The sequence below is a fragment of the Pyxicephalus adspersus genome, chromosome Z (genome assembly GCF_032062135.1).
Source record: "Pyxicephalus adspersus chromosome Z, UCB_Pads_2.0, whole genome shotgun sequence".
Lineage (NCBI taxonomy): Eukaryota > Metazoa > Chordata > Amphibia > Anura > Pyxicephalidae > Pyxicephalus > Pyxicephalus adspersus.
Genome location: NC_092871.1, coordinates 14,350,763 through 14,364,747, shown reverse-complemented (window position 1 = coordinate 14,364,747; position 13,985 = coordinate 14,350,763). Strand labels below are relative to the sequence as shown.

Sequence of the window (13,985 nt, the reverse complement as noted above, 5' to 3'; positions counted from 1 at the left end):
AGTGTTTTTGAGTTTGCAAGTTACACTATTTCTACTTAGATGATTCATAACTTCAGCTTATACTTTTTATAGTTTTCAGTAAAAACATAACAAAACACAGTGCATAAACAGGTACAGAAATATAAAGACTAATCAAAGAACAATAGCAACAGTGTAAAATGAAAGGGAAAACTGTGAAATAATACTTAGGTGAAAATTGGTTTGCCTTGGTCCAGAAAGTTCAAGTTATTAGTCCGAAACACTGGGCTCCCTGCAGTGCTCAATCTGTCAATGCCATTGTCCTGAGCAACAAAATGATATCAGTGAGAGCTTCCTCTGCTAGACTTTCATGGCTTTTTCTATGCCAACACAGAGGTGGAACTAATGGGACCATCCAATGACAGCAGGGTGGGGGCTATCTGAGAGGCTGTGTCCACATGGATCATGATGCTCTTATTTTATCAAAATTCAAAATTCCACAGGTTCAGATTTTATGAACTGCCGACTGGCTAAATATGGTTTCAAGGCTTTTAGAAAAATGTATTTTCATACTCTTTTAATATTTTTAAGGCACGCATCTTCAGTTCTGAAGCGATGAAGTTCTAAGTGATGTTAAGGGGATGTGGCAAAGCTATCTTTGGGTACCTTCTTTTTAATGGTTTTAGGGCTTTCCTTAGGTCTAGGAGACTAGTTGGTCTCAAAATGCTCTCCATAACCAGCTATGACTCAGCCAACTATGACTTTGAAGAGAAGTGTGTAGTGGAAATAAATGTGTTCAAAAATCCTGTCCGCTAGTCACTGCTTAGTCTAAATCATGTCATCCCCTAAGAGCTGTCCCTTTTACCCCAGAAAACGAAAATATTCTGCAGAACTGCTTCATTTGCTGGCAGAAGTGTGAACACCACCTGAGCTCCCTCTGCTCAAGCACTCCCTCTGTTGGTGGGTTCTCCTACTTGTTGGTCATGTGATTACCATTTGCCACATGACCTCCCTTATAAAAAGGAAGCAACTGGCAACAGGAAGTTGCCTGAACAAGGAGTGTCTTCTTGGCATTGTTACCAGGTTTCGGTTGTCCTGGTCTGTGTTTGCTGCTGCTGATTCTCCTGTGTACCTGTCTCATGTTCCTGTACCATGCTTTACTCTTATCTGTCAGCAGTCACCAGCTTCTGCAAGCACGGGGGCCGCAACCTGGCAACTGCTCGCAGTGTAACATCCTCTTCTCTAGAGGCTCTGGAGAAGACCAAGCGGTTGCTTAGACTCTGCACCCCGTGCATGTCTCTGCCACCTAGGCTGGTGACTCGGAGGGTCCACCATATTGACCTGTCTTGACAGACATCTGATAAGAGGAATTATATAATCCTTGTTTGTTGTTAAACAAAGGCCCTAATGAGGGACTCTAGCCTCCACTTCTTTACATTTAGGTGAATAATATTGCTATCCCCAATATCACAAACATGATTTTTACCAAGATGTTACAATAAATGCACGCCATATCTCCACTACCACTGACCCATCATTGTTCACAAAATAGGAATATTTTGTGAAATAACACAGATTAGTTCTTTGATTATGTCAGTGCCCATATGGGGCAAAATCTAAATCTTATTTTGTATGGTTTATTATAGATTGTACAGAACACATTACCATGTAATATGGAAAATATGCAATACTTGCATTGCACAATAGGTAGATTATGAAACATAGGAGTGAATATGCACATATAATTTTATCTACAAAAATAATCCGGACATAAAAAGACGATTGACTAATAGTCTGCTTTAAGGATTAATCGCACTTTCAACATTAAAGTAATATATTAAAAATAATCTAAAAAAGATTGGTTCCACTGGAATTTGTCCAAATTTTGCTCCACCCTTTTGAACGAACCAAGAGAGTTTATTGCTGTTTTGCATTTTAGTCTTTGTGCTGCCATGGAACTGACAGGATTGTTGGCTGCAGTGCTGATACTTCTCTGCACATGTTATTTCATCTTTTCCACATGGAAGACAATGTATAAGAAGAAAGGTCTCCCACCAGGTCCAACTCCTTTGCCCCGATTGGAAACTTGCTAAACATAAAGATAGGATCATTAGTGAGTTCACTTATAAAGGTGAGATATTCTAAACATTTTTAGCAAAGAATTATTTGCCTAATGTTAGATCTAGTGCTGAATTTACCATCTATTTTTATTTTTTTATTTTTTATTTTTTTTTTTTTATAATTTTGAATAGGATTTTTCATTTTTATTTTTTTGGAAGATGCAAGTTTAAATAGCCCAAGGCTTGTTAGACTGTGCTAAATATATCTTAAAAAACATTTGGTGTTATAATGATAACAAACCCTTCTTCACAATCCGTGATGGCTGGATAGTTACAATCTTTGATCAGAGCATTTCTAACATCTGACTGGAGAGTGGAATTTGAGCGATGAGTTGAGATCTGATATATACCTGTCAATGACAAATATAGTATAGCTCGGCCAACCTGACAGCTGTTATTGTCGGGTAGCTGGAGTAGCTAAGCCCTGCTATATCTATCATTGGTGTTCTGCCAATCTTGCCACCAAACTATGATAGCTGGCTTGACATCACTGTTATGGTTCTATTACCTTTGTTAACTGTGTTCTTATGTCTGTTATATTATGACCAACATTAGGAATTTTCCTGTTTGGAATCATCCAACAGTACAAAATAGGAATTCTTCATTTAAACTGTACGGGAACTGTAAGAGTATGTATGCATTGCCTCTCAAAAACATTATAACTAAACAGACACCACAATGATTTTCTTCCTCCATGACTAAAATACTAAATCCAATGCCATTCTCATATTTTCAGATGCTTTCTGTAATGCCACTGTGATTATACCTATTAAGGCTGTTTATAAAAAATTAATCAGTACCTCTAAACCCTTATACCACAGTTCATTTAATATATGCATAGGAATATGCTTACATATCATCCCTCTGCATGCCTCTCCTAACAATGTACATTCCCTTTTTTTTCTGTTCCTGGAACGGTATTCATGTTCTACTACTTTTGTCTACATGACCTTGCCATTTCCTTCACATCGTTTTACTGTCAAAACATTTTGTGATTTCGCAAAGAGGAAAACAAAAAACCCTAAAGCACTGCAATGCTTTAGATCAGGACCATATAAAGATCATTATATTCACATACATGGGGACATTTTCTGACTCTTTGCAACTTGACGACTGTCCGAGATACTAAATGTGTAAAGATCTTTTCCCTCAAAGAATGAGAATGAAAATGAGTTGAAATGCCCTGCATTAGATAATGATCCTGAGTGTTATCTAAATGTGAATTTGTGTTTGATTTATATAAAAATTAATGTTTGTCATTTGTGCTACAGTTACATGAACAGTAAGGCCCAGTGTACACCCTATACTTTGGTTCAGACCCCGTCATTGTGATCTGTGGCTATGAGGCTGTAAAGAAAGCACTTATTGATCAAAATGATAACTTTGGAGCTCGAGGAAATCTGCCAACACTTGAATTCACTAAAGATTATGGTAAAAAAAAAAATCATAGGGATTGCATGGATTTATTTTTTATATATATTCTGTATTTTGGGTATTTACTTTATCCTGTTCTAATTAGCAGTTTTGTCAAACTATTGGAAATACTGCAAATTTATTATCTATAATTAGAACTATCAGCCTTCATTATGACTTTTATGTTCTGTTTGTTATACAAAATGCTTGATGTCACAGAGTTTATTAGTTTAAGCTGAAATTTACTCCCTAATCAGCCACGTAAGTACGTTTCATTTTAGAAGGAACATTGCCTGTCCCTTTCTGCAACAAAGACCTGCATGATTTTAGATTTGTAAAGCCAAACATTAGTTTGCATACACGGTACAATTTTTCTACAAACAACTGTAATTCAGTAGAGCGAATTCAAATTTAATGACATGTACAGTCAAGCACAAAATAAATGAATATCAGCAAGTTAGCATGGCTGCATTTTGTGCCAATCCCACAAAAATAAAATGTACATACCAAAAGGGTTCTAACAATAAATGTGCAAAAATTAACAACAAGGGGGTTACTTGCATATTGAAGAATATAGACATGGTATTTCAACCATAAATTATGGCTTTCAAAAACAATCAGGAAATTGTGCATAATGTTACGAGGCTATTAACATAGCATGTTTTGGACCCTGACTGCAATGAATTTTCATTTTTTTACCTATTGCAAAACTTTTTTCTTTATTCTTGGGTGGTATCCAATTATCCAAATGTGGGTTTTGCTTGGTTCAACCAACTGCTTAGCTTCTATCTATGTATCATTTTTGGGGGGATTATGTGTTTGAAGATGCAGACATTGTATATGTAAAAATGCATTACACATTTTTCTTTATCATGTACGTTATATTTTAATTTCAAAATGGTATTAGCCAATGGGTAAAATGTACCATTTTTAAAAGCAGTTAAAGGGCTCTTTTTTTAGGGTAATAAATGTTTAGAAAATGCCCCAATGCCTATAGTTTAGAATTCCAAAATGCCATACAAACTTTTTTTTTTTTAGAAATGTTCAGTATACCAGTACATTCATACAATGCAGTATATATTAACACAAAGATTACACAGCTTGTTTAAATATTGTGCAGAGTCCTCGGCCTCCAACTATTTGTGCAGATACAAATTTCTTTTGTACACATTTGTTGGACATGAATAAAATCTCCTAATAGTATCTCATTTAATGAATATCTTTTTTTTCAAGGGTATGATTGGTATTTATATCTCCCTGGTTGCAATTAGATAAGAGCCTAAAATGCATTTTATTCCGGCCCAGGTATTAGTTTTTCCAATGGTGAACGCTGGAAAATATTACGCAGTTTCTCAGTAAAGACCTTAAGAGATTTTGGATTTGGAAAAAGAAGTATGGAGTGGAAGATTCAGGAAGAGGCCCGGTGCGTGGTAAAGGATTTTAAAAAGTTGCAAGGTTGGTAGTAATCTCTGTTCATTGCCTACTTACCAGTTTAAATGTTATTTTACTTGAAGAAAAGGGGTAAATAGGTTTTTGTGACACAAATTTGGTGTCTGTCCCTAAATTTTAGATATGGAAGATAAACTAAAAATGTGATAATAGTGTTGCTGTTTGGACACATGCAAGCACCAGCGGGCTGAGAAGGGCCATCATGGGGCAAAGTTAACCAATCTGTTAACCTTCGGCAAATGCACATTCAAAGATAGTCTGCTTCCTGCTTAGACATTTTTTAGACTGTTTAGGTTTTTTTAGCCACATTTCAATGCTTGTGGTGGCAATAGGAAGATGTCCCAAATAATGTTAAAAAAAAAAAAATCTATGTACCATAATTAGTAAAAGGATATGACTTGAGGAAAGATTATTAGTTTTATCTTTGCAATGTTGGTGACGGGTTTATGTTTCAGGGTTTTATAAAGAAGTCTATTTCTAAATATTTTCAACAAACATGTACAGAATAGATTAAATTAGAAAATGTTTGAGTCATCTCCTACTCATAATTTTTGCATTTTTCTAGTTTAATCTATAGTGTAATATGTGTACATTTTGGGTTAAGGTTTGGGGAATCTTGAGTGGAAACTTTAATATAAATTATAACCCCAAAAAGCAAAAAGTCTGTGACTGAGAATACATTTCTCCGCTTTACCTATCCCTGTCTATTAGTCTTCTGTTCTAACTTAAAACCAAAATGTCTTTTTGGGGCTGATAATTTAACAAGTAACATGTTTCTTTCAGGACGCCCATCAAACCCTTCCAAAAGTTTTATGCAAGCATTTTCCAATATTCTCTGTTCCATTATGTTTGGAGATCGTTATGACTATACAGATAAGAGGTTCACAAAACTTCTTTATATTGTGGAAGAGATATTCCAGCTAACCAGCTCTCCCTGGGGTCAGGTAAACAGTCTGCTACATGGACCATTGACTAACTTTACATATCTTTATGAATATGTTTGTCATGTCAAAACATATAAGAACATTTTAACATTAAAAAACACACACATAGAGAAATAATCGAGCAATAGGTAATAGGTACTAGACTGTAAGCTCTTCTACTAGATTTTAAGCACTTCAGGCAGGGTTCTCTCCTCCTGTATCACTGTCTGTATTAGTCTGTCATTTGCAATCCCTATTTGATGTACAGCGCTGCATAATATGTTGGCGCTATATAAATCCTGTTTATTAATAATAATAATAATAATAATAATAAAAGTAATACTAGGGATAGTTGATCGTAATCCAGGATGAGTAATTATGGAATCCTTTTAATTCGGTTTAAAATAAAAAAAAATGTATTCGTTTAAAGGCTTGTTCAGAAAGTGGAAACTGTATTCTTGAGAAATGTAAGCCTTGAAATGAGGTGCAGAGTCTGAGGAACCATACAATGTTCACCAGAGCACCCCACAAGGGATGATGGACTCTATAGCTATAGAGTAAACACAGTCAGAAAACACCAGAGCATATAGTGAAAAAGCAAGAGTTGGTAACAGGACAATTAACAGCTAAAAAAATTGGAATGCAAAAACATAGGAATTTGAGCACGCAAAACAACACTGAAATATATGAAGTCACAGGAAGCATAATGTTTTTAGGAGGTTTACAGAAGGCACTAAGTTTGCAGAATGTTGCAGCAGTGGACCTGGATCTATTTAGGAAATGCATTACTTGAACATTGAACAATGTGCTTCTACAGGTGTTTGAAATATATTCCTGTATTTGTTGCTGGGGATAGATGGCTGACAACTACCAGTAAAGCTTGGACTACTGTTAAAAAGTCTTCCATTTTACTTCCAAATGCAGGAGATGTATTGAACCCCATGGTCGGAAACAATGTTAGCATGCTGTGCAAACTAACCACAAATTATTGTACAATCTCTGAAAGATGAATAATTATTAATAAATAAGGCCCATGGAGGAGAGAACTCACAAAGGAATGTGTAAAACAGTAGCACTGGCACAGACATAACAAGCCTTTACATAGCCTTCCACATCATTTTGAAGACTTGACCATCAATATTATTGGGAGTAGGATATGTGAGAGTTTTTTGGAAATAACTGAAAGGTTTTAAGTTATAAGCCCAATTTAGGATTTTAGTCATAGTTATGGAATATTGAAGTCTTGCCTAGGAACCTAGTGGATTCCTTAAATAAAGTTAGAGTTAAAGTTAGTCATTAGTTGTTGATGGAGTTGCACTTGAAGGTCAAATCAGGAAAAATAAATATTAAGACCAATTAATGACACTATGAATTGAAACCTCTAAGAGTTAGGACAGCAAGCAGTTTTCATTTCTAGAGTCTAGTTCTTCTCTGCTCAAGAGAACTTCCTAGAAAACAATCTCCAGGGACACCTAGCTTATCTGGGGGCTGAAAATAATGGCACATACTCACTTTAAGGAGATGTTGATATCAAAGAAAATAGGCTTTGTGATATGCAGTCTCATAAGTCTGGACCAGCAAAGAAATCCAATTTCAAAACATCGAAGAATTTTTTTAACATCAGTAGGTCAACATATTTTCAAGCTAGAGCAGTGATAGGGGTCACACGGATGGAGTAATTAGCAAACAATTACTTTGCTGTGTAGTCTTATGATCTCTGGGGAAGGTATATTTGGAAATGGCTGTTAAATTCTTGGGATTCAGATAGAGCCCCCTTAGCAAATTATGTGTAATAGACACCTGAGGGAGTTCAAAAGGACCCTTTTTTGAGTTTTACACATTCTCAGGAAGCCATTGCAGAGGAAAGACTAAGAAAAAACAAAAATGTTCTAAACACAGACATGAACACAGAAGACATAGTTGACAGAATGCTGCCAGAATTCTCAAGTACTGAGGTTGAGAGGTGTCACAAGATAGTCCTAGTGTGATAGTCCTCTGGTTTTAAATGCAATCTTCCACTCATATCATTCTTTGATATGAATTAGGTTTTGTAAGAGCCTCAAAGGTTTAATTTTAAGAAAATTCAAGCTCAATGGAAAGTCATATACATGCACACTTTAGGAGTAATTTGGGTGAAAGACAATTAACCTATGCATTTGAAGTTATGATTATTAAAAAAGGATTTTTTGATTATGCAGGCCCATAGTATGCTCCCATCACTAATGAACTACATTCCTGGACCACATCACAAGACAGTCAGAATGGCGAAAGAATTGATTGAATTTGTTGCTGAAATAGTGAACTCCTGCCAGCAGACTTTTGATCCCAGCAATCTAAGACATTTTGTAGACTGCTTCCTAATGAAGATGGAAAAGGTACTGGTTGTATTGGCAAATAGATATGTTCATTACCTTAAATAGAAGGAATAGTCAATGATCCATGATCTCTTACTGCCTTCCCAAAAATTTATTTCTTTACAATTTGGCAATCTTGACTGGTAATTTTATGCAGAGGTTTTATTTGGAAAGCTCAATGGAAAGTCTTATACATGCACACTTTAAAATCACCAAAGCCTGTTGTATATATAAAGAAATACCAATATTCTTTAGCATTTTGTTGTTGATTAAATCACTTGTAGGCTTTAAAAATTCTAATGATTAACCCTGATTTAATAATTCCTCCTCCATTAATTTAAGGTGTCTCTTGTTCATATAGGAGAAGGATGACCCCAACACTGAGTTCACTATGAAAAATCTCCTGTTTACAATCCACAATTTGATTCTAGCAGCAACTGAGACTTTAAGCAGCACCCTACGGCATGCATTGCTTATCCTCCTAAAGTATCCAGAAGTGCAAGGTAAGTGTAGTTAGAAGATAACAAGGTTAAAAATATTTAGGACAGCTGTATCAGTGCTATATAAAAAACAGCCCAACTTTTTCAGTGTTTTACAAATGCTGAATCAGTTAGTCACTTTTCATATTCTTAAGGCTCTCATGGGCTCTGTTGTTGAGATTTCTTCTTTTGAGTTTTGTGCACACCTGATTTGGCCATTATTAGAGGTTCCCATCCTCCTTCTGGATTTTTTTAAATTTTATGCTATTGAAAATGCAACAGGATGAACAGAAACACCTAGAGATATGCAAGAAAATCCCAAAGCCCAAGGTGGTATAATTCATATACCTTACTAGAAAATTTCCTAATCTAAAAACAGCAAAGCAATGATATATTTACAGACTATCTGACCTAGAGGCTGTGGCATGCACATGTGTGGAATCAGCGGTTTTTTTATTTCAGTTTCATGAACACCCCTTCTGATTATGCCTCAGGGATCCCATTGGGATGGGCACTTTCTTTTTACATTTAGAGAAAATTGCATCACCCGATCTGCACAGTGCTAGATCGGGTAACGTCACGAGAAGAAGAATGGCGGTGCCCAGTGTCCAGCCCAAAAAAAGAAGAAAGACAGCACAACGTGGGACCACTTGGACCAGGATCTAGGCAGGATCTACATCTATCCAGCTGGATAGATAAGTCTCATTTTTTTTTTTTAATGTTAGTTCTTCTTTAAGTCGACAATGCTGCCTCTAGATACATAGAGTATAGTAAATGAGTGTTCTCACCGTAGGGAAGTAGGCATGTAAGTGACTGTATCACATGACACTAATAAATGTGGAAAACAAAAGAAATATAGCCACGCTATCTAAGTATAGGTGAGATGCATTTTATCACATTTCTGTTTAAATATATTTCTCATATCCAGCAAAAAATATTAATTCTTTGTTTGCTCCCATGATACTTCTTTAAGCTGTTAAAAAAAAGTGTGCGTAAAACGTTATAGCTGTCTTTAATCTACATCCTAAATAATAACAATGATACAACACATTTTATTTCTATTTTTAATTCTTTTTTTATCTTTTGTGAATTTTTCCTACCAGCTAAACTTCATGAAGAAATTGATCGAGTGATTGGACGGGACAGAATACCAAACATGGACGACAAGCCAAATATGCCATACACAGAGGCTGTAATCCAAGAGGTTCAAAGGTTTAGTGACATTGCTCCATTCAACGTGCCACATATGGTGACAAAAGACATAGAATTTGGAGGATATCATATCCCAAAGGTAGGAAACATATAACTATATAAATGTGTATTATTAAGTTACTATTCATATTTTGTATGTTTTTCAAGCTAGCTTTAGTCAATTATTTTTTATTGAACAGTGGGGATTTTCTTCTCAATTTTAATTACCAATGTAAACAATAATCTACATGCCTGTTGTCAAGGTATGAGGCGGTGTTCATTCTTACCAACAGGTGGTCATTGGGGAACAGGATCACCCCTGATAATCACCAGTGGTAAGAATGCTTACCACTGTATTCTTTAACAATGGATTTATAGCCCATTGTTTATAATGAGGAGCAATGTTTTTGGCTGGCTGGGCCAAGGTTGACCCATCTGTTGGTGGAACCACGAGTAGAGGTGTACCTCATATTGCTGTCAAGTTACAACTTGCTGTCAAGTTACATATTCCGTTGCACCATACCACCAACAGAATACTAAAATGAAAGGGACATTTTCTTAGTCATAGTCATGAAAGAGGGCAGTTTTTATTTGTGAAAAACAGTGACAAGCTGGGCTTGTTGCACTGGGGGATATCATGCCAAGAAACCTACTGGCCTGTTAACCAGTATATTTAACAGCTGTTGCAAAGCCAGTAGCTATGCAATACATTTACCAGAGGCTCTTTTTTTTAACTTTTTGAATATAATACACAAAACCCAGGTAGGACCTTTAATTTGTATTGTAATGTGTTTCCTATAGGGTACTGATGTCTACTTACTGCTTTGCACTGTCCATCGTGACCCCACACAGTTCGCCACACCATACAAGTTCAATCCAAACCATTTTCTAGATGATAATGGAAAATTCAAAAAGAATGATGCCAACATGCCTTTCTCTGCAGGTGGGTCTCTCTATAAATACCCAGATGTTGTGATTAATATTGTATGATCTGGGTAACCAAGTCATAAACAGCCCAAGAGCAGCCAGAGATACTTCTGATTTGATCATCACTTGCAATAATCAGATGGTTTCTAAAATCTTATATGGGTATCTCCGTTGGTCAGTTGCTCTAACTGTCAAACTGGGAGGCTTGATTGAGCAACAACCTAATAAGTGTCTCTAATGTGCTTCCTAAATGCAATTAATTGTGCTGTAGGGGTCCCAGGAAGAGGAATGATATATATTTTATCACTTTTCTGCAGAATGTGAAACTGACTCTCATGGTTAGTCAGTGATGCAGCAGTGACCAGGTCTACTCATAAACCTACGTTTGATGGAGCTTACTATTGATAGAGCATAGCCCTTAAAATACTCAGAAATTAAAGTAAAATATTTTGCAGGAAAAAGAATGTGCCCTGGAGAAGGTGTGGCTCGGATGGAACTGTTTATCTTTCTCACCACCATCCTGCAGAACTTCACATTGTCTAGTAATATGGAAATCTCTGATGCTGACGTGGCTCCTAAGTTGACAGGGTTCTTAAACACCCCCATACAGTATGAGTTGTCATTCATCCCTCGCTAGATCTTTTGGACTCTGACCACCTGCTTAAAGTAATGTTGTGAATACCAATGTCTATAGAAAATGATAATATTAACTTTCCTATGTTTCTAATTCAATTATAATTATTAGAATTATTGGTAATTTTCATTAACATCTTTTTAAAAAAAAAAACTTATGAAGGGAAAGCATAAGAATCACTTTCAGGTTTCTAATATTGTCTGCATCTTTTATGGGGCGAAAACCTTTTGATCTGGTGACCACTAATGCACTGCTGTTTAAAATAAAATAAACTTTGAGGAAAATAAATCATACCATTGTCTATCTACATCTAAAATCTATCACCTATTTTAAAATAATTTTTGGCACCCACATGTAATATTTTTATTACCTGGTAAATCTGATAGTAAGAAATATAAGAGAACAAAGCAAGCCATCATTTATATTCTGACCTTTCATTGTCAAGTTAAATGTTATTAAATATATACAGGCCTTTTTTACATAAACATATAAAAACATCAGAACAAAGTACATATATTATGAATTATTGAGTAAAATAAAACCTTAAAAATGGTCATAGAAAGGTTGGTTATACCTGCTATCAGGATAGAGAATAAAAAAGGAAAAAGGCATGACTAGGGTAGCTCGGACCTTTGCCCCTTCCACTTCCCCCCACACTTACCTCCTCTTTTTCTTGCCCTCGCCAGCCCCCCCTCCTCCAAAAAACACTCCACACCTGTTGCATTTAAAGTGGCTGGCAAGCTGCCGTTTATTAAACCATAAATAAACTTCAACAATTTCAATAAATTAACTTTGCATATATGAATATTATAACACGTATAAGCAAAACAGCAACAAACAAACAACAAATAAATAACAACAAATAAATTTCATTTAACCACCTAGCCGGTAAGCCCGACCTTCGTACGGGCAAAAAAAAGTGGCTAGGATGGTTAAGCCCGTATTTTTGTCACAGCCTTACCTCCATGGTCCTGCTGTGCACATCCAGCGTCGTTTTCCTATTCCAGCGTCGTTTTCCTATTCCAGCGTCGTCCTCCGTCCATCGTCGTCTGTCGATCTCCCTCTCCAGCGTCGGGTGCCAGCGGGACCGGTAAGATACCGGCCGGCGGAACACAAGATACCGGCCAGCATCTTACCTGGTCCCGCTGATCGTCCCACGTCCTTCTCGTTCCAGCGCCGGATGATCTCTGAAGGGAGAAGCCGTCCGGCTGAGAAAAAAAAAACGGAACGGCTCCTCCCTGCGTGCGTGATGACGTCGGCGCGTGTGCGGGCGAAATTCAAATAGAAACTCATTCATTCATTTTGTATTGGATTCAATACAAACTCCTGTATTCAATCCAATACAAAATAATTCAAATAAATACAAAGTTTGTATTTGGTAAATTCAAACTGTCATTTTGTATTGGATTGAATACAATCTCCCGTATCCAATACAATACAAAAAATAAAAAAAAATAAAATAAAAGTAAATAACTTGGAAATTCAAATTTATATTTTGTATTTGATTGGATACAAACTTGCGTATCCAATCCAATACAAAATAATATAAAATTAATACAAAGTACATAACTGGTAAATTCAAACGCTCATTTTGTATTGGATTGAATACAAACTCCAGTATCCAATCCAATACAAAAAAATAAAAAAAAAATAAAATAAAAGTAAATAACTTGCAAATTCAAATTCTTATTTTGTATTGGATTGGATACAAACTCCCGTATCCAATCAAATACAAAATAATTCAAAACAAACCCAATAAATACAGAATCAAAGTTTTAAAAATTGCCAGTTATTCCCTGGATGGCTAGTGTGTAACACTGTGTCTTATCTTACCTTTGCTGATCTTCGCCTAATTTCCTTTAATTTTATTAAAAGTATTTTTTTTTTTTTACATGATTGTGTGTTTCAAACATTTTTTATATTCATAATATCTACTAGAACCCTTGTTCGGACATATTTCTGTAAGAGACAGGTCTACAATTTAAAAAAAAATTTCATGAAAAACAGTGGATCACTTTTGGTACAGAAATCTAGACCTCAGTGTAACGCTCAGGTGGTTAAATAACAACAACAATAATTAAACCCTTAAATAACCACTAATAAATAACCACTAATAAACTATAGCTTAACCCTTAGTTTACTAAAACCAATTCCTACTATCACCAAACAATTGCACCCAAAACAACTAGGTTGCAGGTCCGGAAAGTAAAGTCCGCCACACCACCAAATCACAATAACAACCCAAACTGCCATACCATTCTGGCCCCTAGCCGCACTACCCTCTCAGGGGCCTCCACCGTTCACCACTTAAAGGGGGAGTTCACCACCACCTTGGGTGCCCCCCAACCATAATTAAACCCAACTCTTACCTTCCACCAAACCTCAACTGCCACAGAGCAGGGACGGGAAACCTCACACCCGTGCACCCCTCCACACCTGAATCGCTCTTTGCACACCATCCTGTAAACCAAGGCACCAGAAATCCGTCCCCGCATTTTCCGTTCCGCAAAAAACACCAAGTATCTTCTTCCAATTCC

At 36.2% G+C, this 13,985-nt stretch overlaps 1 protein-coding gene across 2 annotated transcripts in view; it reads left to right on the top strand.

The window, feature by feature from the left end:
• Positions 1-11,721, top strand: part of LOC140343387 (cytochrome P450 2F2-like) — a 39,621-nt gene extending 27,900 nt beyond the window's left edge. The window contains exons 1-9 of one of the 2 annotated variants that reach the window (XM_072430044.1): positions 1,918-2,089; positions 3,350-3,509; positions 4,797-4,946; positions 5,724-5,884; positions 8,062-8,238; positions 8,579-8,720; positions 9,800-9,987; positions 10,689-10,830; positions 11,270-11,721. In XM_072430044.1, the coding sequence (XP_072286145.1) occupies positions 4,886-4,946; positions 5,724-5,884; positions 8,062-8,238; positions 8,579-8,720; positions 9,800-9,987; positions 10,689-10,830; positions 11,270-11,451 (1,053 nt within the window). In that variant the 5' untranslated portion in view covers positions 1,918-2,089; positions 3,350-3,509; positions 4,797-4,885 and the 3' untranslated portion in view covers positions 11,452-11,721. Of the gene's footprint in view, positions 1-1,917; positions 2,090-3,349; positions 3,510-4,796; positions 4,947-5,723; positions 5,885-8,061; positions 8,239-8,578; positions 8,721-9,799; positions 9,988-10,688; positions 10,831-11,269 lie in introns of those variants that run through there. The other variant, XM_072430043.1, reaches the window with a different exon arrangement.
• Positions 11,722-13,985: the final 2,264 nt, after the last annotated feature.